Below are 27,900 nucleotides of genomic sequence, written 5' to 3' on the forward strand. Positions count from 1 at the left end.
GAGTAGCTCACCGAAGTCGTTGTGTTCAATAATAATGTGCAACCATGGTCCTCTTATATCCGTGAGTGTAGTAAATCCAGGAGAGTAAAATATTTACAAATACAGTACAGAATAGTAAAATACTGTTTCCTCTATGCCGTAGTTCGACCTAACATGCTATTCACATTCATCCTTTTCAGCCAATTGCAGGCTTTGTTTTGCCGGAATGCCGGAATTATTGCCGTTGTTATCACTTTCTGTATTATGTTTCGACTTATTACCGACAATGAAGAAATTACCAATTTTGTGTTGATTTTCACCTTAAATCGACGACAACCACCACAACAATGACGTCATCTCGAAGCAACGAGATCTCGTTGGCCGAGATCGGCGTGCGGACAAAAACTCGAACCGCGAGACCAAAACAACAATGGCGGATCTGCCTGACGAAAAATTTGGAGTGCGGTAAATCTTTGTTAAAAAAAAAAATAATCGGGTAATAATGACAATTTTGTGTCTAAAAAGTTGCGATTTGACACTATGCGTCCCCAGCAAAAATGATGGGACGCAGGGACGCGGGCACACCAGAACACTGTATTACGTTTAATTTTTGTATATTTTGCCAACCAGAGTGCAACTTTATTTTGGTTATAGCAAGACAATACTGATTCCTTGCCTTGTGTTCCAAGTGCCGCCCGCCGCTTCGCCACACTGTTCGTCAACGCGAACGTAACCTCGGAACCTCACGAAGTGTCGGCCCTCTGGTTCATGTGGTACATCAAACAGGCGGGGGGAACTTTGAGGATCTTCTCCACAACCAACGGAGGACAGGTATGACTTATGAATACGCAGATTTTAACTGAGCGAGATCTGTGAACTTCAGAATTGTCAAATCACAACAGTTCATTAGACCTGGGTCAACTGCAGTCCTAGATTTTCGTTAGATTACGTGGTTGTTTGAATATATATATTATCAGTGGGCAGGGGACACCCTGAACTGGTTGCCGGCCAGTCCCAGGGCACACAGGGACAGACAACTCGCTCGCTCATTCACACCAAGGGAAAATTTGGACCGGCCAATCCACCTGAAATGCATGTCTTTGGAATGTGGGAGGATACCTGAGTGCCCGGAGGAAACCCACGCAAGCACGGTGAGAACATACAAACTCCGCACAGGGAGTCCGGTAGCTGGATTTGAACCCACACAGGAGGTTCTCAAGACCTTAGAACTGTGCTGCACACGCGCCAACCACTGCGCCGCCGTGCTGCCCTATACATATAATATAGAGGCTTTATTTATATTTATCATATATGATAAAAGAAATCTCAGACAGTTGATGACGGGTTAGCTGTATACGACTCATTTTTTGATCTTCATAAATGCTTTTATTGCATCCTTCTCTTAATAATTTGCTCCTTATGAAAATAATAAAAACATTATTATAATTGTGTAAAATAAATACTAAAGTATTCATTTTAAGTCTGTCTGTCTGTCTGTGTCTGTCTCCCTATTTCCCTACCTCTACCCATCTATCTATATCTCTCTCGATCTCTACCTGTATCTCTTCCTATTTCTCTCCATCTCTATCTATTAATCTCTTTATCTATCCCTCTATCTGAATCTTTATCTTTCTTTCTATCTCTCGATCTCCCTCTGTGTAGCTCTGTCTATATCTCTATCTTTCTATATCAATCTCTATTTATCTTTCTGTCTGTCTATATCTATGTATTGCTGTATCTCTATCTTTCTATTTCAATCTCTTTATTTATCTGTTCGTCTGTCTCTATCTCTACCTCTCTCTCTCCATCTTTATCTATTAATCTCTATATCTATTTATCTGTATATCTATCTTTCTGTCTATCACTGTCTATCTCTCTGTCTCCCTCTGTGTAGCTCTGTCTATATCTCTATCTTTCTATATCAATCTCTATTTATCTGTCTTTCTGTCTATATCAGGAGTCCCCAAACTTTTTCCTGTGACGGCCACATAACTTTTCCCTTCTCTGATGAGGGGCCAGGGTCAGTTTGTAAGAGAAAAAGTGTGATGATTGCAGGAGTTCCTAAATGTAAAAATTTATTCTACATCTCACCTTCAAAATAGATGGTAAATGTCAGTCTCACACGACACCATTTACTTGTTGACATTAAGAGTTATTTATTGAACAAGTCTCATTAAATCACGTGAGGTCCCGTGAGACTTGCCCCAAACACCCTTCTCTGACCTGTGAGACTATGTCATCTATTGGTGATATACTGGCACTTCACTTTTTCTGCTTTACACCAAAATATAACATTTTAACTGGTCAGCAACCCTTGTTGTGCAATATAAAATAGTTACTTACCAATAGTTAATAATGAAAATAGTTCATAACTAAGGAACATTTTATTGCAAAAGTCCAACTTTATTATCAAATATAAAATCAAAATGCTTTCTGGTATTGTTCAGGAGGCCGGACCAAATGTGGAGGCGGGCCGCATCCGGCCCGCGGGCCGTATTTCAATCCCTTTATTTATCTGTCTGTCTGTCTCTGTGTCTCTACCTATCTCTCTCCATCTCTATCTATTAATCTCTATATCTATCTATCTGTATATCTGTCTTTTTGTCTATCTCTGTCTATCTCTCGGTCTCCTTCTGTGTAGCTCTGTCTATATCTCTATCTTTCTATATCAATCTCTATTTATCCGTCTGACTGTCTCTCTGTCTATATCTATATCTTTGTATCTCTATCTTTCTATTTCGATCCCTTTATTTATCTGTCTGTCTGTCTCCCTATCTCTCTATCTTTCTGTGTCTCTTTACCTGTATCTCCACCCATCTCACTGTATCTCTATTTCTCAATCTCTATATTTGTCTGTCTGTCTGATAGTCTGTCTGTCTGTCTGTACCTATCCATCTTTCTACATCCCTACACACCTCTCTATGGTTCTCTATCTGTATATCTCTCTATCTTTATCTATCTATCTCTTTATTTGTCTCTATCTCTCTATCCTTCTATCTCTATCTATCTTTATCTCTTTACCGTTTGTGTGTTTGTGAATATACAAACATTAAATCTTATTGCAGGCAGGCCCGATCCCTATTCCTATGTTAGTTCCCCACTCGCAGAAACAACCCTATTTTTTAATATCCGATGTTAGAAAAATGAGGGTGTGGTGCACTCAAACATATTGAACCCTACCCTAGTTCAAAAGTCAAGTCGGCACACCCATTCGAACGGAGTGTTTACTCGGTGGTAAGTGACATGAATTGTTTCTCTTTGTTCTCTTTATCCCATCCAGGAGAGGAAATTTGTGGGCGGTTCGGGTCAGATCAGCGAATGCATGGCTAAAGAACTGGGCGATCGCGTCAAGCTTCAATCTCCAGTCTACAGGATTGATCAGAGTGGCGACATGGTGGTTGTGGAGACCGATAAACAAAAATATATGGTAGTGCTCATTTTTCACGTCACATGCCCTTCTTGGTGTTCCGCAACCACCGGACCGTGGATATCTCTCGGTCTCCCTCTGTGTAGCTATGTCTATATCTCTATCTTTCTATATCAATCTCTATTTATCTGTCTGTCTGTCTATATCTATGTCTTTCTGTATCTCTATATTTCTATTTCAATCCCTTTATTTATCTGTCTGTCTGTCTCTGTATCTCTACCTATCTCTCTCCATCGCTATCTATTAATCTCTATATCTATCTATCTGTATATCTATCTTTCTGTCTATCTCTGTCTATCTCTCGGTCTCCTTCTGTGTAGCTCTGTCTATATCTCTATCTTTCTATATCAATCTCTATTTATCTGTCTGTCTGTCTATATCTATGTCTTTCTGTATCTCTATCTTTCTATTTCAATCCCTTTATTTATCTGTCTGTCTGTCTCTGTATCTCTACCTATCTCTCTCCATCGCTATCTATTAATCTCTATATCTATCTATCTGTATATCTATCTTTCTGTCTATCTCTGTCTATCTCTCGGTCTCCCTCTGTGTAGCTCTGTCTATATCTCTTTCTATATCAATCTCTATTTATCTGTCTGTCTGTCTATATCTATGTCTTTCTGTATCTCTATCTTTCTATTTCAATCCATTTATCTGTTTGTCTGTCTCTGTGTCTCTGCCTATCTCTCTCCATCGCTATCTATTAATCTCTATATCTATCTATCTGTATATCTATCTTTCTGTCTATCTCTGTCTATCTCTCGGTCTCCCTCTGTGTAGCTCTGTCTATATCTCATTCTTTCTATATCAATCTCTATTTATCTGTCTGTCTGTCTATATCTATGTCTTTCTGTATCTCTATCTTTCTATTTCAATCCCTTTATTTATCTGTCTGTCTGTCTCTGTGTCTCTTGGAATTGAGTGTAATTTTAAAAAAGACCCATCACAGAAACATCGAAATCACTCTGAAACAAGATACTGGAAAAATATATAGCCGGAGTAGCTCACCAAAGTCGTTGCGTTCAATAATAATGTGCAACCATGGTCCTCTTTTATCCGTGAGTGTAGTAAATCCAGGAGAGTAAAATATGTACAAATACAGAATGGTAAAACATGTTTGCTCTATACCGTAGACAACCAAACATGCTATTCACATTTATCTTTTTCGGCCAATTGCAGGCTTTGTTTTGCCCCTTTAGCGTATGCAAGCCTGTAAATGATAAAAAGGATCCGCCCCCTTTACCTCTGAAAACTTTAGCCAATAGTGATCGATTCAACTGATGATTGACACATTGGTTAGCCAATGAAACGCCGGTATATTAATCCCAGCATACACCGCGGACTACTTCGCGTTCGGGGGGAAATCTAGTCGACGGCTGCTTGCATTAGTTGCAAGACTTTGCGACTTAATATTGATCCATATATAAGGCGCACTGTATCATAAGGCGCATGGTCAGCTTTTCAGCTTTTGAAAAAAATAAAGGCTTTTAGGTGCGCCTTATAGTCATGAAAATACGGTACTTAAAGCGCCAGTGTGTAATATTTGACCACTAGATGGCCCTGTATTTTCTTATGCAAACAAAAACCAGAGAGTACAGCATAGCAGCAAGTTTCCAGGCAAACATGGCTGCGACTTCAGGTAGGGATTCCACTTTGTACAAGTAATACAAATTTCTCAACCTAGAATTCCTTTTTAACAAAACTAAACACTGGTTTGATAGTTCAGGTATTTTTGCCTAGTATTTTAAGTTTTTGTACCACTAGGAGGCACTAAATATTACACACCCTTAAAGAGATATATTTGAAGGTTTTCTTGGCATGAGCGTCACAGAGAGGCAACACAATAACTCACTGTTGCTTCATGCTGCCATCTACTGGCTTTTGTTATATTTATTTTTTAATTGTGTATTTTTTTTCTTTTTTTTCTACTTCCTCAGGCCAAGTACGTGATTGTGGCTACTCCTCCTTGTATTAACCTGAAAATTCACTTCAAGCCGGAGCTGCCCCCACTGAGGAACCAGCTCATCAATCGTGTCCCTATGGGTTCCGTCATCAAGTGTATGGTGTACTACAAAGAGAACTTTTGGAGGAAAAAAGGTGTCTACACATTTTGTCTTTTGGGAGGGAAGGTTGGTGGTCAAGTCAAATCATGTTTATGACGTTCTTAATCGCAAGGAGTCTCAAAGGGCTGCACAGACCACAGAATATTGCAAACTACAGACTATTATGACACCATCCCCTGACCTAAAACTGACATGAGAGCAAGGAAAAACTCAAAACCCTCAAGTCAAGTCATGTTTATTTGTGACACAAGGAGTCTCAAAGGGCTGCACAGACCACATATTATTGCAAACTACAGACTATTATGACACCATCCCTGATCTAAAACCTACATGAGAGCAAGGAAAAACTCAAAAACCTCGAGTCAAGTCATGTTTATTTGTGACGCCCTTAATCACAAGGAGTCTCAAAGGGCTGCACAGACCACAGACTATAGCAAACTACAGACTATTATGACACCATCCCCTGATCTAAAACCTACATGAGAGCAAGGAAAAACTCAAAAACCTCAAGTCAAGTCATGTTTATTTGTGACGCCCTCAATCACAAGGAGTCTCAAAGGGCTGCACAGACCACAGACTATTGAAAACTACAGACTACTATTAGACCATCCCCTGATCTGAAACCTACATGAGGGCAGGGAAAAACTCAAAAACCTCAAGTCAAGTCAAGCTTTGTTTTTTTGTGACGCCCTTAATCACAAGGAGTCTCAAAGGGCTACACAGACCACAGATTATTGTACAGACTATTATGACACCATCCCCTGATCTAAAACTGACATGAGAGCAAGGAAAAACTCAAAAACCTCAAGTCATTACTGTTACACTATCCCCTGATCCTAAGAACACCTGAGTAGATGCTTTCTTTCGCCAACAAAGTTGGACCTCTCCACACGCTGAACCTTCTCAGTACCACATGCAGGTCTTTGGCGCTACCTAGTGGTTCCCTGGCACTTTATCAAAACTGTTTCATTTCTGTAGGATAGAACCGGTAACTAAATGCAGTTTTCTATAACGCCCACATGATGGCGGCAAAGTGTCATGTATTTTTAAATGGATCGAGTCCTCAATGTCATGAACCAGAACAGGATCAGGACCCAAACGCGTATTTTACGGAAAATGGGGAGTCATGCACGTTAGGCAGCGGTCTGGCGTGGAAAGACAGGAAGCCAGAGACCGACGAAAACGATTCCAATTGCCAGAGTTGATATCGGACAGATGGAGTGGGTACCGGACAGGATGGGTGAGACAGGATAGATAATGAATCAGGATATTGAAAATAAACAGGACAAACTGGACGGGAAGATAAACTGGAGAAAATAATAAACAGGAAAAAAATCGACGGAAACTAAACTGAAAACCGATATTAAACAGGACAAAATAGACAGAAACAATACCAGACAGGAACACAAGCAGGGAACCGGACGTCTAGGTGCAGAGGTTCGTTGACGGACTGACAAAGGGTGAGTAAGAGCACTAAGCTTAAATAGAAGGGAAGCCAATTGGGCGCCATGGCAACCGTGAAATTTAATTCATAAAGTTGCGCAATAAAAAGCAGAATTATTTCTGAAAATTATAATTTGACGGAGGCAGCATGGCGGCGCAGTGGTTAGCGCGTGTGCGACAGAGTTATAAGGTCTTGGGAACCTCCTGTGTGGGTTCAAATCCAGCTACCGGACTTACTCTGCGGAGTTTGTATGTTCTCCCCGTGCTGGCGTGGGTTTCCTCCGGGCACTCCGGTTTCCTCCCACATTCCAAAGACATGCATTTCAGGTGAATTGGCCGGTCCAAATTGTCCCTAGGTGTGAATGAGCGAGCGAGTTGTCTGTCCCTGTGTGCCCTGCGATTGGCTGGCAACCATTTCAGGGTGTCCCCTGCCCACTGCCCGATGATTTCTGGGATGGGCTCCAGCACCCCCGCGACCCTACTGAGGTTAAGCGGTGCAGCTAATGAGATGAGATGATTTGACGGTGAGGAAATTATTTGTATATAAGAAAAACTTTTATAAAGTACAGTACTTTTATGCGTTAAATAAATGGAAATAAATCTTGTTTATTTTATCTGTCTTTTAAAAAAATATTTTCATCAATTTTTAGTCTTGTGGTTTCAGGTATTTGTGGCAGCATGATCATCGAGGACGAGGGGGCGCCCATTGGATTGACGTTGGACGACACAAAGCCCGATGGCAGTGCGCCGGCTATTATGGGGTGAATAGAGAAAACTCACAATCATCCCATCACTGAGTGCAGTTACTTCAACTGGATTACTTTCAATTACTTTTGGATTACTCCAATACCAAATATCAAGTCAAGTCACATTTATTCCTATAGCCCTTAATCACAAAAATGTCTCAAAGGACTGCACAGGATTACAATTACACCATCGCACAATTACCTGATCTTAAACCGGCATGGGGTCGATACCGGACAGGACGGGTGAGACAGGATGGGTAATGAATCAGGATATCGAAAATAAACAGGACAAACTAAAAGGGAACGTAAACTGGAGAAAATAATAAACAGGACGAAAATAGACGGAAACTAAACTGAAAACCGATATTAAACAGGACAAAGTAGACGGGAACAATACCGGACAGGAACACAAGCAGGGAATCGGACGGAGTCTAAACCCACCTCTTGCGGGTGCAGAGGTTCGTTGACGGACTGACAAAGGATGAGTAAGAGTCAATATGCTAATAAAAGACAAAGGAAACTATATATGAATAAAATGACTACATTTTGTGCAGGTTGGGGAGTAACGGAATACATGGAACGGCAAAAATGATGTTGGCAAGCTAATTGGATTTATTTTCATTTTGTTTCTGATGTTCGTTTTGCCGGAGATCAAAGAGATCAAAGCCGGGAGAGAAAGATTACCACGTGTTGTGAGTCATCATTTTATTCATATTTACTTTCTTTTGTCTTTCATTAGCATATTTGGTATTGGAGTCATCCAAAAGTCATTGAAAGTAATCCAGTTAAAGTAACCCTACCCAACCCTGTATATATATATATATATATATATATATATATATATATATATATATATACAACTTTAACTGGATTACTTTCAATGACTTTTGGATGACTCCAATACCAAATATGAGAGTAAAAGACGAAAGAAACTAAATATGGATAAAATGATGACTCACGACACGTGGTAAGCTTTCTCTCCTGGCTTTGATCTCTTTGATCTCCGGCAAAACCAGGGTTGGGTAGGGTTACTTTAACTGGATTACTTTCAATTACTTTTAGATGACTCCAATACCAAATATGCTAATAAAAGACAAAAGAAAGTAAATATGAATAAAATGATGACTCACAACACGTGGTAAGCTTTCTCTCCTGGCTTTGATCTCTTTGATCTCCGGCAAAACGAACATAAAATGCGACAGAAACAAAATGAAACTAAATCCAAAAAGCTTGCCGTTTTGCCGTTCCATGTATTCTGTTACTCCCCAAGCCTACACAAAATTTAGTAATTTTATTCATATTTAGGTTTTTTTTGTCTTTTATTAGCATATTGACTCTTACTCATCCTTTGTCAGTCCGTCAACGAACCTCTGCACCCGTTTTGCCGTTCCATGTATTCCGTTCCTCCCCAAGCCTGCACAAAATGTAGTCATTTTATTCATATTTCGTTTCTTTTGTCTTTTATTAGCATATTTGGTATTGGAGTCATCCAAAAGTCATTAAAAGTAATCCAGTTAAAGTAACCCTACCCAACCCTGCAGGTACCTGGTATCGATACTCTTACCCTTCATCAACTGCTGTTTTTTTCCCCTTTTGACAGATTTATCCTGGCACGCAAATGCAGAAGGTTCTGTGAGCTCACCAAAGAAGAGAGGTATTGTTGCCATGGTGACAAAAGAATTCAATTAAAAAACGACAACAAACATTTTCTCCTGTTCAGGCTCAAACGCATCTGTGAAAGCTTCTCTAAAGTGATGGGCACTGAAGAAGCTCTGCATGTAAGTCTGGAATCCAAAGATATTAAATATCAAAATGTAGCGTTTACCAAATCGTTCGAATTATTTATGTGACTCCATTAACTTAACACAACTTACATTCACTCAACAATTTATGCGCGCTCGTTTCTTGAGGGAAAAACGATCAGGAAAGCCGACAGTGTACTCCATCTAAAATGGCCGAATTAGTGACGTTGGCTTCTCTGGAAAGCCCTCTTCTGAAATCTTTTAGCTTTCTCCTATTGGCCATCTTCTCGCCGCTTAATGGTGTGCCGGCTCCTCCCATGGGGGTGCCGAGGAAGCCCAACGTGGGCTTCACAATCTCATAGACGAGCGTCTTGATGTCTGGAACATTCTGTGTCAGCACACTCACGCGTCCTGTTATCAACAGAACGAGACAAAATATCGGAACAGCCTGCCCTGTCATTTAACTAAAGCCCACTTGGTGAAAAATTTCATTGCATTATGAATCAATTGTATGAAATCCTTTATAGTCAAATGTATAAAATCCTTCAGAACTCATTTGTGAAATCCGTTACAGTAATTTACCCGCTATTTGGGATGTTCTTAAATCAAAACACAAATATGCAGAGGTCGGTAGAATAGCCCAAAATCTACTCAAGTTGAAGTACTGTTACTTCAAAATAATATGACAGAAGTAGAAGTAAAAAGTAGACAGTCATCCAAAATATTGCTTGAGTAAAAGTAAAAAAGTATTACTATACTCAAGGGCTGAGTAACTATAGCAACGCCTCAGTGTTTACGGATCCCTTAACCGCACCGACGAACCAACCACCCAACCGATCCTTTAACTCCCTGTGGTGTGTCTTGGGCAAGTACAGCCTGGCGAAGCCCATTCCTCTCCGGGATGTTTTTTGAGGTAGGGGTTTGCTCCTCCACCTGAAACGGTACTGGTTTTCATGTTTACCAGTAGCAGGAGAAGCCTGACTCAGATACAGCACCTTCAGCATCTGGTCGCCGTTGTTCTTCATTCCAACGTCATCCCACTCTTCAGAGATGAGCTCGACCTTGACATTGAAGGACAGTAACACGTGACTTTAGAGGAGAGCAAAAACGTGGTAGGGGACAGAAACGGGGTCGTAAGCCAGGACGGGAGAGCAGACGTGGTCGGGATCAAAACAAGTCGTAGCCGGAGACAAACGGGAGCAAAAACAGGACAGGCAGGAGTCAGGGTCCAAAAAAGGCTTGCCTTGTATAAACAGAGGTTCGCAGGCGGACTGACAACAGGCGACTGACCAGAATGGGTCAAATAGTGACAGGGAGCCAATCAGAACCTGCGGCGGTTGGCGCCAAATGAGCGGGCACAGGTGATTCCCATCAGTAAGCATGACATAAACAAAAGAAACCAGGTCTCTGACCAGAATCAGAAACAAAAAGACGCGCACTAAAGTGGAGGGAATGTAACAGGTTCAACGTAGCGGAGTAAGAGTACTGTTTCTTCATCACAAATCCTATTGAAGTAAAAGTATTGTGATTTAAAAATACTCCCAGAAGTAATAAATGTCCCAAAACTTCCATCCATGTCACGACCAGCACAAAGGGTGGACCCAATCGCGTAACGTTTCTCACAAGTTTTATTGAAAGAAAGAGGAAGGGCTGCGCCCACGATCTGATGCTCGCTGGTCGCGGGAAGCAAGTCGCTCTCGCAATCGGATTGCGACCCGAATACAGAAGTAGATTTTCCGTAGTGGGAGATGGCGGTGTCCGGGACGGGAAAACAGATCGATAGCCAGGACAGGAGAGCAAAAATGTGGTCGGGGTCGGAAACGGGTCGTAAGCCAGGACGGGAGAGCAGACGTGGTCAGAATCAAAAGACAGGTCGTAGGTCGGGACGGGAGAGCAGACGTGGTCGGGACAAAACAAGTCGTAGCCGGAGACAAACGGGAGCAAAAACGGGACAGGTGGGAGTCAAGGTCGAAAAAAGAACTATAAACAAAGGTATAAACAGAGGTTCGCAGACGGACTGACGACAGGGGATTGACAGGACTGGGTTCAAATAGTGACAGGGAGCCAATCAGAACCTGCAGAATGTAGCGGAGTAAGAGTACTGTTTCTTCATCACAAATCGATTCAAGTAAAATTATAGTGATTTAAAAATCCTCCTAGAAGTACAAAATGTCCCAAAACTTCCATCCATCCATTTTCCACTTATCCTCACCAGGGTCGCAGGGGTGTTGGATCCCATCCCAGCCATCTTCAGGCATTGGGCAGGGAAAACCCTGAACTGGTTTCCAGCCAGTCATCATAAAAATTACTCAAGTAAATGTAATTCATTACTACCCACCTCTGCAATTATGTGCACCAGGCGATCAGGGTTGGGTAGGGTTACTTTAACTGGATTACTTTCAATGACTTTTGGATGACTCCAATACCAAATATGCTAATAAAAGACAAAAGAAACGAAATATGAATAAAATGATGACTCACAACACGTGGTAAGCTTTCTCTCCGGGCTTTGATCTCTTTGATCTCCGGAAAAACTAACATCAAATGCGACAGAAACAAAATGAAAATCAATCCAACATCATTTTTGCCCTTCCTTGTATTCCGTTACTCCCCAAGCCTGCACAAAATTGAGTCATTTTATTCACATCTAGTTTATTTTGTCTTTTATTAGCATATTTGGTATTGGAGTCATCCAAAAGTCATTGAAAGTAATCCAGTTAAAGTAACTTTACCCAACCCTGCAGGCGATCCACTACGAAGAGAAAAACTGGTGTGAAGAGGAGTATTCGGGAGGATGCTACACCGCCTATTTCCCACCTGGCATCCTCACCCAGTTTGGAAGGTAAGACATTGGAGAAACATGCTACGTCCCTAGTGAAGATCCATTATCGCCTCTGCGTCTTCTCCTTGCAGGGTTTTAAGAGAGCCGGTGGGCAGGTTGTACTTTGCAGGAACCGAAACGGCCACTGAATGGAGTGGCTACATGGAGGGAGCTGTCCAAGCTGGGGAGAGGGCCGCTCGGGAGGTCAGAACACACATCGGATCATGTTAGAACAGTGGAATTTTTACTGAAATGTAGTTTTTAAAAAGGCTACTGTTTAAAATAACTCAATGTGGATTTTTTCTAAAACAAAAAGCACAATTCAACAACAGACAAGTTGTCAAAAAGGGAGCTAATAGCTCATTTGCATAGCTAAGAGCTAATCGCAATCGCGCACTGCCCGCACATTCTCAGCGCACAAGAAAATCTAGCCAGATCACAAAAATCAGGGATCGAAATTGTTAATTAAGAAGTCTCATCTCATTAGCCGTACCACTTATCCTCATTAGGGTCGCGGGGGGGCTGGAGCCCATCCCAGCCATCTCCGGGCAGTGGGCAGGGGACACCCTGAACTGGTTGCCAGCCAATCGCAGGGCACACAGACAACTCACTCGCTCATTCACACCTAGGGACAATTTGGACCGGCCAATTCACCTGAAATGCATGTCTTTGGAATGTGGGACCCACACAGGAGGTCACATTGACCATCCGATGTGATACTCAAAAGTTTTCCCTCCAGTGATTTATGATCGAGTATTAGTATAAACGTGAACGGTCTGACCTTCTGTCATGAACCAGGGCGGAATCTCGGACCCAATTGCGTTTGTTTCAAAAGAATCTTTATTAGAAAGAGTTGTCGGAACTGGCTTTGGACGCCGGCGTCTGTCAGTTATCAGCCGCTTCGGACGGAATGGCAGTTCCGTGACAGCTAGGTGGAATCGGTACAGCTTAGCGGGCAGGTCGATGGCCAGGGCGGGGGAGCAGTTTGAAAACGTAGAACGGAAACAGGTCAAAATCAGAAGGCAGGCAGGAATCAAGCAAGAGCTGTCTTTGGTAGTTGGTAATCTGGCGAAACACACAGGAATACAGAAGTACGGTCTGACGTCCTTCCCTGGACGCTGACCGCTTAAGAGGAGAACGTCAGCCAATCAGAGAGCGTGCTCCGGCGCGCCAAACGATTGCCCGCAGGTGACTTCACTTAGGCAATCAAGACAGGACAGGCACACTGCATCTGATTTGATTGTTTGAGAATTTGGCATAAAGCAGTCATAGTTTATTTTGGCTCTTTGCTGTGAACAAATGACAAATGATATTCATGCTTAATTCCCAAAAGCCTAGAAACAGTCCGTGCAACTTGTCAGAATCTCCATTCTTTCGGCTGACAGTGAGAGCCTGTGGCCAGGCTAACATCATTAGCATCATGCGATACCCTCTTACCTCATTTCAATAACAAGGTTGGCTAGCAGTTCCTCACTATCGCCAGGCATTATTTCGTCTGCCTGACTAGAAAATTTCCGTCCCACCTTTAATTCACTTTGATGCTGCAATACTAGAACCTGAGAGTCACTTATCAATGCATTTATATCTCATGTATCCCTTTTGTCCCAAATTCCGGGCATCACATGTTTGGAGCAATAAACTGGTGTCATGATTACTGATGTGAATAACCTGTGCCCGCTCCTTTGGTGCCAACTGCCTCGGACTCTGATTGGCTCCCTGTCCCTATTTAAACCCACTCCTATGTGTCCCCTTTTGTCAGTCCATCTGCAAACCTCAGTTAACACTAGGCAAGCCTTTTCGACCCTGACTTCCACCTGTTTTTGCTCCTGTCTGTCCCCCAGCTTTGACCTGTTTTTGATCCTGACCACGTCTACTCTCCCGTTCCGGCTTTCGACCGCTTTTTGTCCCCGACCACGTCCACTCTCCCTTCCTGGCTTACGACTCGCTTACGACCCCGATATTGCTCTCCTGTCCCGGCTACTGACCCATTTTTCCGTTCCCGTCACTGCCATCGATCGCCACGGAAGATCCACTTCCGCGTTCATAGCGACCTGCTTCCCGCGTCCAGCAATCACCGGATCGTGGGTGCAACCCTTTCTCTTTCTTCCAATAAAACTTGTGAGAAACGCAACACAAGTGGGTCCTGTCTCCGTTCTGGTCCTGACAGAATCTTCATTCTTTCGGCTGAGAAAGAGTGAGAACCTGTGGCCAGGCTAACATCATTAGCATCATGCGATACCCTCTTATCTCATTTCAATTACCATGTTGACTAGCAGTTCCTCACTATCGCCAGGCTTTATTTAATCTGTTTGCCTGACTAGAAGACTTCCGTCCTGCGAACCTCCGTTAACACTAGGCAAGCCTTTTTCGACCATGACTCTCACCTGTTTTTGCTCCTGTTTGTCTCCCGCTACGCTGTTTTGATCTCGACCACGTCTGTTCTCCCGTCCCGAATAACGATCCGTTTTTGATCTCGACCACGTCTACTCTTCCTTCCTGGCTTACGACTCACTTACGACCCCGACCACGTTATTGCTCTCCTGTCCCGGCTACTGATCCCTTTTTCCGTTCCCGGCACCTTCATCGCTTGCCACGGAAGATCCACTTCCGCGTTTAGAGCGACCTGCTTCCCAGGTCCAGCAATCACCGGATCGTGGGCGCAACTCTTTGTCTTTCTTCCAATAAAACACAGTCAATGTTCCTCACTATCGCCAGGCTTTATTTCATCTGTTTGCCTGACTACAAGACTTCCGTCCTGCGAACCTTAGTTAACACTAGGCAAGCCTTTTTCGACCCTGACTCCCACCTGTTTTTGCTCCTGTCTGTTCCCCGGCTTCAACCTATTTCTGATCCTGACCACGTCTACTCTCCCGTCCCGGCTTTCGACCTCTTTTTGTCCCCGACCACGTCTACTCTCCCTTCCTGGCTTACGACTCGCTTCCGACCCCGACCGCGTTATTGCTCTCCTGTCCCGGCTACTGACCCGTTTTCCCATTCCTGACACCGCCATTGCTCGCCACGGAAGATCCACTTCCGCGTTCAGAGCGACCTGCTTCCCGCGTCCAGCAATCACCGGATCGTGGGCGCAACCCTTTCTCTTTCTTCCAATAAAACTTCAGTCTGTCCCCCGGCTTTGACCCATTTTTGATCCTGACCATGTCTACTCTCCTGTCCCGGCTTTCGACCTCTTTTTGTCCCCGACCACGTCTACTCTCCCTTCCTGGCTTACGACTCGCTTCCGACCCCGACCACGTTATTGCTCTCCTGTCCCGGCTACTGACCCGTTTTCCCGTTCCTGACACCGCCATCGCTCGCCACGAAGTTCCACTTCTACGTTCACCTGTTTTTGCTCCTGTCTGTTCCCCGGCTTCAACCTATTTTTGATCCTGACCACGTCTACTCTCCTGTCCCGGCTTTCGACCTCTTTTTGTCCCCGACCACGTCTACTCTCCCTTCCTGGCTTACGACTCGCTTCCGACCCCGACCACGTTATTGCTCTCCTGTCCCGGCTACTGACCCGTTTTTCATAGGCGCAACCCTTTCCCTTTCTCTGTCTCCCTTCTGGTCTTGACAACTGGCTTTGTTGAAATACAATTCCCCCTGCTCCAAAAATGATTGTTTCGCCTCTTTAGTCATCGATGTAAAATTCATAGACATCTTTTAGTTTTGCAATGTTTGTCTCCTTCACGTCTTGTTTCCTGACAGGAGCGTCTCAAGTGTCTCTTTTGCAAACACTGCTTGCATTTTGCATGAGCGCTATCTTAGATTTATCTGGCCAATACAAATGTGACATAAATAGTTTATTGCACAAGCAAACAAGCTGTTTTGTTGCACTGGAAATAGGAAATTCAAATGGGAGGAGGAAATAACACTCTTTAATGATAAATGTGGTTGTGGTGACATTTCAGGGTCTACAGTAGGTTACAAGCAGGGTTGGGTAGGGTTACTTTAACTGGATTACTTTCAATGACTTTTGGATGACTCCAATACCAAATATGCTAATAAAAGACAAAAGAAACGAAATATGAATAAAATAATGACTCACAACACGTGGTAAGCTTTCTCTCCTGGCTTTGATCTCCGGCAAAACCAGGGTTGGGTAGGGTTACTTTAACTTGATTACTTTCGATTACTTTTGGATGACTCCAATAGCAAATATGCTAATAAAAGACAAAAGAAACGAAATATGAATAAAATGATGACTCACAACACGTGGTAAGCTTTCTCTCCTGGCTTTGATCTCTTTGATCTCCAGTTAAACCAGGGTTGGGTTGGGTTACTTTAACTTGATAACTTGAGTAACGGAATACATGGAACGGCAAAAATGATGTTGCAAGCTGTATGGATTTATTTTCATTTTGTTTCTGTCGCATTTGATGTTCGTTTTGCCGGAGATCAAAGAGATCAAAGCCAGGAGAGAAAGCTTACCATGTGTTGTGAGTCATCATTTTATTTATATTTACTTTCTTTTGTCTTTTATTAGCATATTTGGTATTAGAGTTATCCAAAAGTCATTGAAAGTAATCCAGTTAAAGTAACCCTACCCAACCTTGGTAGTCCTGCAAAATAATCCTCATGTCCAGAACCAGAACAGGACCCAAACGCGTGACGTTTCTCACACAAGCCTTTTATTTTACGGGAAATGGGGATTCCTGCACGTTAGGCAGCAGTCTGGCGTGGAATGTTTGGAAGCCAGAAACTGACAATATTGATACCAATTCCCGGGGAGATATTGGACAGATGGGGTCGATACCGGGCAGGACGGGACAGACAGGAAAGATATCAAAGCAGGGTATCGAAAATAAACAGGACAAACTAGACGGGAACAAAACTGGAAACCAATATTAAACAACGGGACAGACAGAATTGATAGCAAAACAGGATATTGAAATTAAACAGGACAAACTAGACAGGAACGAAACTGGGAACCTATATTAAACAACGGGACAGACAGGATTGATATCAAAGCAGGGTATTGAAAATAAACAGGACAAAAACTAGACGGGAACAAAACTGGAAACCGATATTAAACAACGGGACGGACAGGATTGATATCAGAACAGGATATCGAAATCAAACAGGACAAACTAGACGGGAACAAAACTGGAAACCGATATTAAACATTGGGATAGAGAGGATTGGTGTCAAAGCAGGGTATTAAAAATAAACACGACAAACTAGACCGGAATAAAACTGGAAACCGATATTAAACAACAGGACGGACAGGACTGATATCAAAGCAGGGTATGGAAAATAAACAGGACAAACTATACGGGAATAAAACTGGAAACCGATATTAAACAACGGGACAGACAGGATTGATATCAGAACAGGATATCGAAATCAAACAGGACAAACTAAACGGGAACGAAACTGGAAACCGATTTTAAACAACGGGACAGACAGAATTGATATCAAAGCAGGGTATTGAAAATAAACAGGACAAAAACTAGACGGGAACAAAACTGGAAACCGATATTAAACAACGGGACAGACAGGTTTGATATCAGATCAGGATATCGAAATCAAACAGGACAAACTAAACGGGAACGGAACTGGAAACCGATTTTAAACAACGGGACAGACAGAATTGATATCAAAGCAGGGTATTGAAAATAAACAGGACAAAAACTAGACGGGAACAAAACTGTAAACCGATATTAAGCAACGGGACAGACAGGATTGATATCAGATAAGGATATCGAAATCAAACAGGACAAACTAGACGGGAACGGAACTGGAAACTGATATTAAACATCGGGATAGAGAGGATTGGTATCAAAGCAGGCTATTGAAAATAAACAGGAAAAACTAGACGGGAACGAAACTGGAAAGCGATATTAAACAACGGGACGGACAGGATTGATATCAAAACAGGGCATCGAAAATAAACAAGACAAACTAGACGTGAACGAAACTGGAAACCGATATTAAACAGGACAAAATAAACGAGAACCATACCGGACAGGAAATACCAGCAGGAAACAGGACCGCCTCAAAACCACGTCTTGCAGGGCAGAGGTTCGGACTGACAAAGGAAGAGTGAGAGCACTGAGCTAAAACAGACGGAAAGCCAATCTGTCAATGAGCCGCAGCTGGCACCACACGGGCGGCGCCAATTGGGCGCCATGGCAACTGTGACACTTTATCTTTAAAAAGTGTACCCTTAATTTGATGACTTATTTTCTGTAACTGTAAAGGAATACAATTAAATATTTCTGTATCCTTATTATATAACGTTTTCCGCCTGATTAATAAACACTGCCCTCTATTTACTCTTCTCCAGATTCTGTGCACGATGGGAAAAATCCACCACAGCTGTATCTGGCAAAAGGAACCCGAGTCGGAGGTGAGAAGATCCTTTTGGGAATCGAACTCGCGTACCGCGTGACGTACCAGTTACACCCCTCCTGATTTCCATCTCAACAGGACGTACCGGCGCTCCCCTTCGTCACCACCTTCTGGGAAAGGAACTCGCCTTCAGTGGGCGGCCTGTTGAAGTTCATGGGAGTTTGCACGTTCCTGTCTGTGGGGGCGGTCGCCGGTTTGGTGGCCTACAAGAAGGGCCTCATCCCTCAATCTTAAGACACTAAAAAAAACAAAAATGATTGCAATTTAGCACTTATTGAGAGCCAAGTCCTGCTGGGAAAAAAGTGACTGTTAATTCGTTGCTACATTTAAAAAAAAAAAATCAGATTACCGTATTTTACAGAATATAAATCGCTCGGGCTTGTAAGGCTACGTTCACACTGCAGGGCTTGATACTCAATTCCGATTTTTGTCAGGCATAAGAGGATATGTGACATCACACCTAATGCTTGTTTGAGGAAGTACTCATGGATGTTAGCACCGTAGCGTTGTCCGCCTAAATACTAATTCATTCTAAACCTTGCTTTCCCCATTGAATGCTAACTGTGTGGTGGGATTTGAATCTAGAATGAATGAATGAAAACTTTTATTTCCAACATTGAAATCAAAACAGAACAAAAAAAAATAACTCACCAACAAAATTATGTTACATAATATGTTCGAAAATGATAACAACAAGAACTAGACAATTCCCGCGGCAATTGTAAGAGTTGTGATTGATCTGGAAGATGATCCCATCATGTATATATAACCCCGGTTGTTAGCATTATGAGTTAGCATAACATTTTTAACCCAGTCATTTTTTTACTTGGTTCTGTGGGGGGACTCCGCCCCCCCACACCCCCCCGGTACTGGCAAGTTCATTTCGGATGGGCCCATAATCGTTGACAACAAGCATAAGCCTTGTGGAGGTCCAAAATTCACATTCATGGTAAAAACATAGTAATAACACTGTTATTACACTTTCAAAACTTTTAAACTATACATGTTCAAATAGAATGGGCCGTTCGATTTGAGTTGGCCCATCCGGAATCCATTGAGCTCATTCGTTTTGCTAATTCGTTAGCATGTGGCCATTAGCATAATTTTTTAGCGTGAAGCCGTTAGCATTTAGCCTTTAGCATCACTTTTTGGCATGTATCTGTTAGCATAACTCGTCAACATGAGGCCATTAGCATATATTGTAAATATGAATTCGTTAAAATATAGCCATTACTGGTGGTTCTCACCTTTGGGATTATGAATTTAATACTGCCCCTTAAATTATAATTTCCCTCTCCCCGAATGAATAATTTTTGGATGTGTTCTGGCACTATGTTTTTGTTGACCTTAAATAGCAGTGAAAAAATTTATGAAATCATCCAATTTTAATAATCTAGATCACGGGTGTCAAACAGGCGGCCCGCGGGCCAGATCAGGCCCGCTAAGGGATTGAATCCGGCCCGCGAGACAACACTCAGAGAAGCACAAGAGAAAAACAAGCTGCAGGTTGAAATATGTCAACTTGATGTTGTCTCTCTCTCTCTCTTTTCCACCCCTTTTCTCCCACTCTCTGTCTCTGTGTCTTTCACTCTCTGTGTCTCTCTTTTTCTCTTCCTTTGTTGCTCTTTGTCTCTTTCTCTCTCTGTGTCTTTTCAACTTCTTTTGCTCTAACTTCCTTTTATCCTTTTCTCTCTTTTCTCTTTCTCTCTTCCTACCTTTTGCGCTTTCTTTTCTCTTTGGATTTTTTTCTTCCTCTCCCTTTCTTTCCCCCCTCTCTCACGACTTCTCTTTTCTCTCTTTCTTTATCCCGCCCTCCTTTTCCCTCCCTCTTTCTCTTATTTCTTTATCTCTGTCACGAGGACCGGACCAGAACGGAGGCAGGAAGGGAGAACTCATCTGCGTTGACGATCAAAACTTTCATTTAGCAAAATAAAAGTCGTCCAAAACTCCGGGACAAAACAGAACAAAAACAGGCTTTTACTCAAAACGTGAAAACACAGGTTTCCTCCGACTCAAACAAAACAGGACAGAGCAAAACAGAACGGAAAATGCAGACAGAAAATGCAATGAGCCAGCAACCGTAAAACCCAAAACCCACCCTTAAGTAGCAGACGCGCAAATTAGCTGATGTACTAAGTGCCCAGGGGGCGGGGCCAGCCGGTCGCCACGGCGACCATGCTGGACACGACAATCTCTCTTTTTCTTTCTCTTGAATCTACTAGTCCGGCCCCCGACAGAATGTTTGTTCTATGGTGTGGCCTCGAGTTAAAATGAGTTTGACACCCCTGATCTAGATATTGTAACTACCACTTGAAGATACTATCTCTTTAAGAATGAACTCGGGCAACATGTTATGAATCCGTGAGTTACAAAATCATGTTCATCTTCCGTGAATGTGTGTTTTTAATGACACTCTGTGTTTGCAGCCGCCGTGGTTGTTGATTTCCTAGCTTCCTCTTGATTGGTTCAAGGCAGAATAGTAACGTCTGCTGCCTACCGATGAGGTCGAATGAACGCGTCTCGACATTTCAAAAGATCGGATATGCATCAGATTCAGGACCACCTACGAAAGTGGCGTGGGTCGGGTGTAGAAGAAGTGGGCGGAGTTAAACGAATCAGATTTTCCTGCAGTGTGAACATAGCCTACGTCGCATTAGCTAGAAAACACATAATTAAGAAAGAATATTTATAAATTTCACCGTGATAATAAGTTTTTTTCATAGTTTGGTCGGGGGTGCGACTTATACACTGGTGCAACTTATATTAAAGTAAAATTATCAACACATTCAGTTGAAAATATTATTATTTTCTCAACGTTCCTGTCCCGAAAGTACTTTTTTTTTCCAACTGGCTCAAAAGTGATTTCTATAGAAGGTACACATGCTCTGTTTCTATTACATTTCCCGGGAAAGTACATACATACTCATTTTTGGTGACGTTTGGGCAAGTGACGTATTCTAGGGGAGGCATTTTCGGCACAGCTGTCAGGACAAGAACGGAAACAGGACCCGCTAGCGTTTCTCACAAGTTTTATTGGAGGAAAGAGGAAGGGCTGTGCCCACGATCCGATTATGTAAGTGGATCTTCTGTAAGTGGATCTTCGATTGCCGGGACAGGAGAGCAAAAATTGTGGTCGGGGACAGAAACAGGTCGTAAGCCAGGACTGGAGAGCAGATGTGGTCGAGGACAAAAACAGGTCGTAACTCGGGACGAGAGAGCAGACGTGGTCGGGATCAAAACAAGTCGTAACTGGAGACAAACTGGAGCAAAAACGGGACAGGCTGGTGGTCGAGAACAAAAACATGTCGTAACTCGGGACGAGAGAGCAGACGTGGTCGGGATCAAAACGAGTCGTTCCCGGAGACAAATGGGAGCAAAAACGGGACAAGCGGGTGGTCGAGAACAAAAACAGGTCGTAACTCGGGACGAGAGAGCAGACCTGGTCGGGATCAAAACGAGTCGTAGCCGGAGACAAACGGGAGCAAAAACGGGACAGGCGGGTGGTCGAGAACAAAAACAGGTCGTAACTCGGGACGAGAGAGCAGACGTGGTCGGGATCAAAACGAGTCGCAGCCGGAGACCAACGGGAGCAAAAACGGGACAGGCGGGTGGTCGAGAACAAAAACAGGTCGTAACTCGGGACGAGAGAGCAGACGTGGTCGGGATCAAAACGAGTCGTTCCCGGAGACAAATGGGAGCAAAAACGGGACAAGCGGGTGGTCGAGAACAAAAACAGGTCGTAACTCGGGACGAGAGAGCAGACGTGATCTGGATCAAAACGAGTCGTAGCCGGAGACAAACTGTAGCAAAAACGGGACAGGCTGGTGGTCGAGAACAAAAACAGATCGTAACACGGGACGAGAGAGCAGACGTGGTCGGGATCAAAACGAGTCGTAGCCGGAGACAAACGGGAGCAAAAAACGGGACAGGCGGGTGGTCGAGAACAAAAACAGGTCGTAACTCGGGACGAGAGAGCAGACGTGGTCGGGATCAAAACGAGTCGTAGCCGGAGACAAACGGGAGCAAAAAACGGGACAGGCGGGTGGTCGAGAACAAAAACAGGTCGTAACTCGGGACGAGAGAGCAGACGTGGTCGGGATCAAAACGAGTCGTAGCCGGAGACAAACTGGAGCAAAAACGGGACAGGCTGGTGGTCGAGAACAAAAACAGGTCGTAACACGGGACGAGAGAGCAGACGTGGTCGGGATCAAAACGAGTCGTAGCCGGAGACAAAAGGGTGCAAAAACGAGACAGGCGGGTGGTTGAGAACAAAAACAGGTCGTAACACGGGACGAGAGAGCAGACGTGGTCGGGATCAAAACGAGTCGTAGCCGGAGACAAACGGGAGCAAAAACGGGACAGGCGGGTGGTCGAGAACAAAAACAGGTCGTAACTCTGGACGAGAGAGCAGACGTGGTCGGGATCAAAACGAGTCATAGCCGGAGACAAACGGGAGCAAAAACGGGACAGGCGGGTGGTCGAGAACAAAAACAGGTCGTAACTCTGGACGAGAGAGCAGACGTGGTCGGGATCAAAACGAGTCATAGCCGGAGACAAACGGGAGCAAAAATGGGACAGGCGGGTGGTCGAGAACAAAAACAGGTCGTAACTCTGGACGAGAGAGCAGACGTGGTCGGGATCAAAAGGAGTCGTAGCCGGAGACAAACTGGAGCAAAAATGGGACAGGCGGGAGTCAGGGGTCGAAAAAAGGCTTCCCTTGAAAAACAGAGGTTCGCAGACGGACTGACAACAGGGGACTGACAGGACTGGGTTCAAATAGTGACAGGGAGACAATCAGCACCCCCTGCGGGTTAGTGTGAAAATAACATGTGAATTGATGTACCGTTGAAAAAAATGTAAAACTCAATGATGTAATAATATGACAATAATTTCCCTTACAAGTCGCACCAGAGTATAAGTCGGGACCCAGGCCAAACTACAGGAAGGACTTTGACTTATATTCCGAAAAATACTGTAATCTCCTGATGAGGGGCCAGGGTCACTTTGTAGAAGGGGGTGGTTAAATGTAAAAAAAAATATTGTTTTCCAGAAAACCACAATCAAATAACCCTTCTGGATTATTCACAGTACCAAAGTCGGAAAATCAAAAATAACACTATAACCAAATAACTGTTTTCTGGATTTTTCACGGAACAAAAGTTAGAAAAAATAATAACAATAATAAATAAATAAAAAATAGTTATATTCTGTAGGTTCATAAAATCGAAACTTTCTGGTCGTGCCGTGCACCGTCCTAACAGTTCCAAGTTCAGCTGACTTGCCTGAGCACCGGCCCGCCAGTGGCATAGATGACATGTGAAAAGGCATCTTATTATCACACTGTTTTTAGTCACAGTACCAGAAAGGAATGTTTATTTCGTTTGTGCGTTTCACATGTGATAATGACAATAAATGCTATTCTATTCTTCTATTTCAAGCACTGTTCAAATTTATAGTCATCGTAATATGTGAAATGCACAAAAGATAGATAGAAATGTGGGGGTGGGGTTTAAGTTGGGCTTTTACTCCCCCGGGTGGCGTTAAAGAGCCGCATGGCATGAGGAAGAAATGATCTCCTCAGTCTGTCGTTGGAACAAGACTGTGACATAGTGTGATGAGATAAAACCCAATGACTTTTCATGTGTCATTTATATCACCGGAATCCCAGTGTTAAGAGTTCATTCAGCACCCTCACCGCCGTGACCTGGGTTCAAATCCCTTTACAACCAAAAACGCGAACCCAGACTATAAGTGCTCTCTGCTCTGTGACTGTTCAGGGGTTCGGGACCAAATGTGGAGGCGGGTCGTAGTTTGGGGTACACTGATCTAAATAGTTACCTCTCATGATAACGTCCGTCCCCTAGTTCGTCCCCTAAGGGGTGGGCAAACCACGGTCCACCCTTTTTAATCCAGATCGGCAAAAAAAAAAAAAGGTAAAAAATATAATGATAATATATATATACACACAGCAGTCTCTCATTTTTTTGTGGGGTTTTTGTTCTGCAAAGTATTGTCAAAATCCGTTAATATAACACTATTTATTATACATTAAAACCAAAGAACAAACCCTATTTACCAATTGGTCATGAAAATTAGCTCTCTGCTTTAAAAAGTTTTGTGAACCTGAGTCTACATCAGGGGTGTCAAACGTGCGGCCCGGGGGCCAGATCAGGCCCGCTAAGGGATTGAATACGGCCCGCGAGACGACGCTCGGAGAAGCGCAAGAGAAAAATGAGCTGCAGGTTTAAATATGTCCACTTGATGTTGCCAAAGCCAGGTGCCTCTCACTAAGAGGGTGTACTTGTATTTCTTTCTTTATCGCTCTCTCTCGCTCTCTCTCTCTCTCTCTCTCTGTCTCTCTCTCTCTCTCTGTCTCTCTCTCTCTCTGTGTCTCTCTCTCACTTTCTGTGTCTCTTTCGCTTTCCTTGTTTATCTTTGTCTCTTTCTCTCACTGTGTCTTTTTACCTTCTTTTGCTCTCTCTTCTATATTTTCCTTTCTCTCTTTCTCTCCTTCCCTCTTTTTCTCTTTCTATTTCTCTTTGGATGTCATTCTTTCTCTCTTTCTTTCCTCCTCTCTCACTACTTCTTTTTATATCTTTTTTGTTTCTCACGCTCTTTCCCTCTCTCTTCGCTCTCTCTTTTCCCCTTTCTCTCTTTCATTGTCTGACCCTTTCTCTTTTTCTCTCCTTTCCTTTCTCTTATTTATTTCTCTCTTTTTTTCTTTCTCCTCAATCGACTAGTCCGGCCCCCGAGGTAAAATGAGTTTGACACCCCTGGTCTACATGATCTTTTTTCCTTATTGATTGCAGAGGTATCAGATTTGAGACAATCGGCAGATCCATACAACCCAATTCAATCAATCATTTTGTCCTTCTTGGATTTTTTAACCCAAAATGGCTTATTACTTGATACCCACCCTTATTTTACACTCATCATACATCTCCATCAAGCCTCCATGAAAATCATGGGGTTTTTTTGCGTCCTGCCCTTGTTCAAACGTGAATATCTGTGATTGTGTGTACAATGTTTACTAATTACTGGTGATTTCAAGTGCTGAATTGTTGTGATGATGAAGCAACTCTTATTTTAGTGAAGGTTAGGTGTTGGGTCTGGTAAACCTAAGTCCACCAGAGGGCGCCTAATCGGTTTGTAATTCGGACAGGTCCCTTTTAAGGACATTTTTTTACAGAACTTGTACCCATTATAGTTTTCCACCATCCATTTTTCACCAGTCATACCGCCATCACCTTTTCCAGTTCTACCTTTGTTTCTGAGGTTTGGTTTTTGCTTTCTGGTTTGGATAGTAAAGTTGTTCATTGACCCTTTGTTTTATCTCAGCTCATCTCATTAGCCGTACCGCTTATCCTCATTAGGGTCGCGGGGGGGGGCTGGAGCCCATCCCGGGCAGTGGGCAGGGGACACCCTGAACTGGTTGCCAGCCAATCGCAGGGCACACGGGGACAGACAACTCACTCGCTCATTCGCACCTAGGGACAATTTGGACCGGCCAATTCCCCCATCCCAGCCATCTCCGGGCAGTGGGCAGGGGACACCCTGAACTGGTTGCCAGCCAATCGCAGGGCACACGGGGACAGACAACTCACTCGCTCATTCGCACCTAGGGACAATTTGGACCGGCCAATTCCCCCATCTCAGCCATCTCCGGGCAGTGGGAAGGGGACACCCTGAACTGGTTGCCAGCCAATCGCAGGGCACACGGGGACAGACAACTCACTCGCTCATTCGCACCTAGGGACAATTTGGACCGGCCAATTCCCCCATCCCAGCCATCTCCGGGCAGTGGGCAGGGGACACCCTGAACTGGTTGCCAGCCAATCGCAGGGCACACGGGGACAGACAACTCGCTCGCTCATTCACACCTAGGGACAATTTGGACCGGCCAATTCACCTGAAATGCATGTTTTTGGAATGTGGGAGGAAACCGGAGTGCCCGGAAGAAACCACGCAAGCACAGGGAGAACATACAAACTCCGCACAGGAAGTCTGGAGCTGGATTTGAACCCACGCAGGAGGTTCCCATGCCACTTCACCGCCGTGCTGCCCTCTCTCTCTTATAATTAAATACAATTATTTTGAGCGCTTTGCCCTGTTTCCTGTTTCTTGCGTTTGGGTCCATCGCAAAATCACAATTTTAGGACTCGACCAAAACCAAACCTCAGAAACAAATGAAAAAGTGGTATGAATGATGGAAAATGGATGGTGGAAGAAACGTGTGGAAGGGTCAGGTTCATTCGGGACAGGTGTGGGGTAAAAGGACACACCTGTCATTAACAAGAACGTAATCAGGACCCAAACGCGTGATGTTCTTTTTTTTTTTTTTTCCCCATATGTTTGTTTATTGAAGGTACTCCAGTTCCACATTTTATAGTGAGAATAAGGAAACAAAGAGATAAAGGAACAAAGAAGATGTTTGTACTGTCCTTGTTGTATAGGCTTTGGTTTCCCCCGGAGGAGGGGTGCAGAGGGGGTGAGGGACAGACAGAGATGGCCGGATCCAACCTAGATGTTTGATCTTACTGTACACATGGTCCAGTGTTTTTTCCCCAATTGCTCAGTCCACGTATTGAATGAATATGGAAAGTACAGTCCTTAAGCACGCCGGCGATGATAAAAGTTCCGTCGGGGTGTGCAAGCTGCTGTTTATTGATAGCAGAGGGCCGGAGATTTAGCGCTATGCTAACGTTAACATCCGGTGGAACGTAAACAGCCACAATGACCACAGTTAGCTCTCTCGGTAGATGAATGAATCAGGATATCAAAAATAAACAGGACGAACTAGACGGGAACAAAAACTGGAGAAAATAATAAACAGGACACAAAAGATGGAAACCGAAATGAAACAGGACAAAATAAACAGGAACAATACCGGACAGGAAATACCAACAAGAACAGGACCCAATCGAAACCCACGTCTTGCGGGGCGGAGGTTTGTTGACGGGCTGACAAAGGAAGCGTGAGAGCGCTGAGCTTAAAATAGACAGAAAGCCAATCTGTTAACGAACCACAGCGGGTGCCACACGGGCGGGGCCAATTGGGCGCCATGGCAACCGTGACAACACCTTTCCTCATTACAAACCGATTAGGCGCCCTCTGGAGGACGGAGGCATGCCAGACCCTAACACTAGGTTCTGTAATTGTCCTTGTATTGTTGTCTCAAGGTTAAAGCTCTTTCCACGGCAGTTAATAATTTACCTAGCACACTTATTGACAGTTACATTTCCTGATTTACCTTAAATGCCGCAACAAATCACAAATTTTTCTGACCACCTTTTTCTGTTTTTAGTTAAAGTGAGTGCCGCATTTGAAT

At 43.6% G+C, this 27,900-nt stretch overlaps 1 protein-coding gene across 1 annotated transcript in view; it reads left to right on the top strand.

Moving 5' to 3' along the window:
- The window catches only part of maoa (monoamine oxidase a), a 68,756-nt gene extending 40,998 nt beyond the window's left edge, over positions 1-27,758 (top strand). The window contains exons 6-15 of the mRNA XM_088352232.1: positions 669-810; positions 3,260-3,406; positions 5,344-5,503; positions 7,577-7,673; positions 9,259-9,312; positions 9,379-9,436; positions 12,145-12,242; positions 12,314-12,425; positions 18,508-18,570; positions 18,651-27,758. Coding sequence (XP_088208358.1) covers positions 669-810; positions 3,260-3,406; positions 5,344-5,503; positions 7,577-7,673; positions 9,259-9,312; positions 9,379-9,436; positions 12,145-12,242; positions 12,314-12,425; positions 18,508-18,570; positions 18,651-18,806 — 1,087 coding nt within the window. The 3' untranslated portion in view covers positions 18,807-27,758. The remainder of the gene's footprint in view (positions 1-668; positions 811-3,259; positions 3,407-5,343; positions 5,504-7,576; positions 7,674-9,258; positions 9,313-9,378; positions 9,437-12,144; positions 12,243-12,313; positions 12,426-18,507; positions 18,571-18,650) is intronic.
- Positions 27,759-27,900: the final 142 nt, after the last annotated feature.

This window comes from Urocampus carinirostris, chromosome 14 (genome assembly GCF_059441175.1).
Source record: "Urocampus carinirostris isolate Australia breed hairy pipefish chromosome 14, RoL_Ucar_1.0, whole genome shotgun sequence".
In the NCBI taxonomy this organism is placed as follows: domain Eukaryota; kingdom Metazoa; phylum Chordata; class Actinopteri; order Syngnathiformes; family Syngnathidae; genus Urocampus; species Urocampus carinirostris.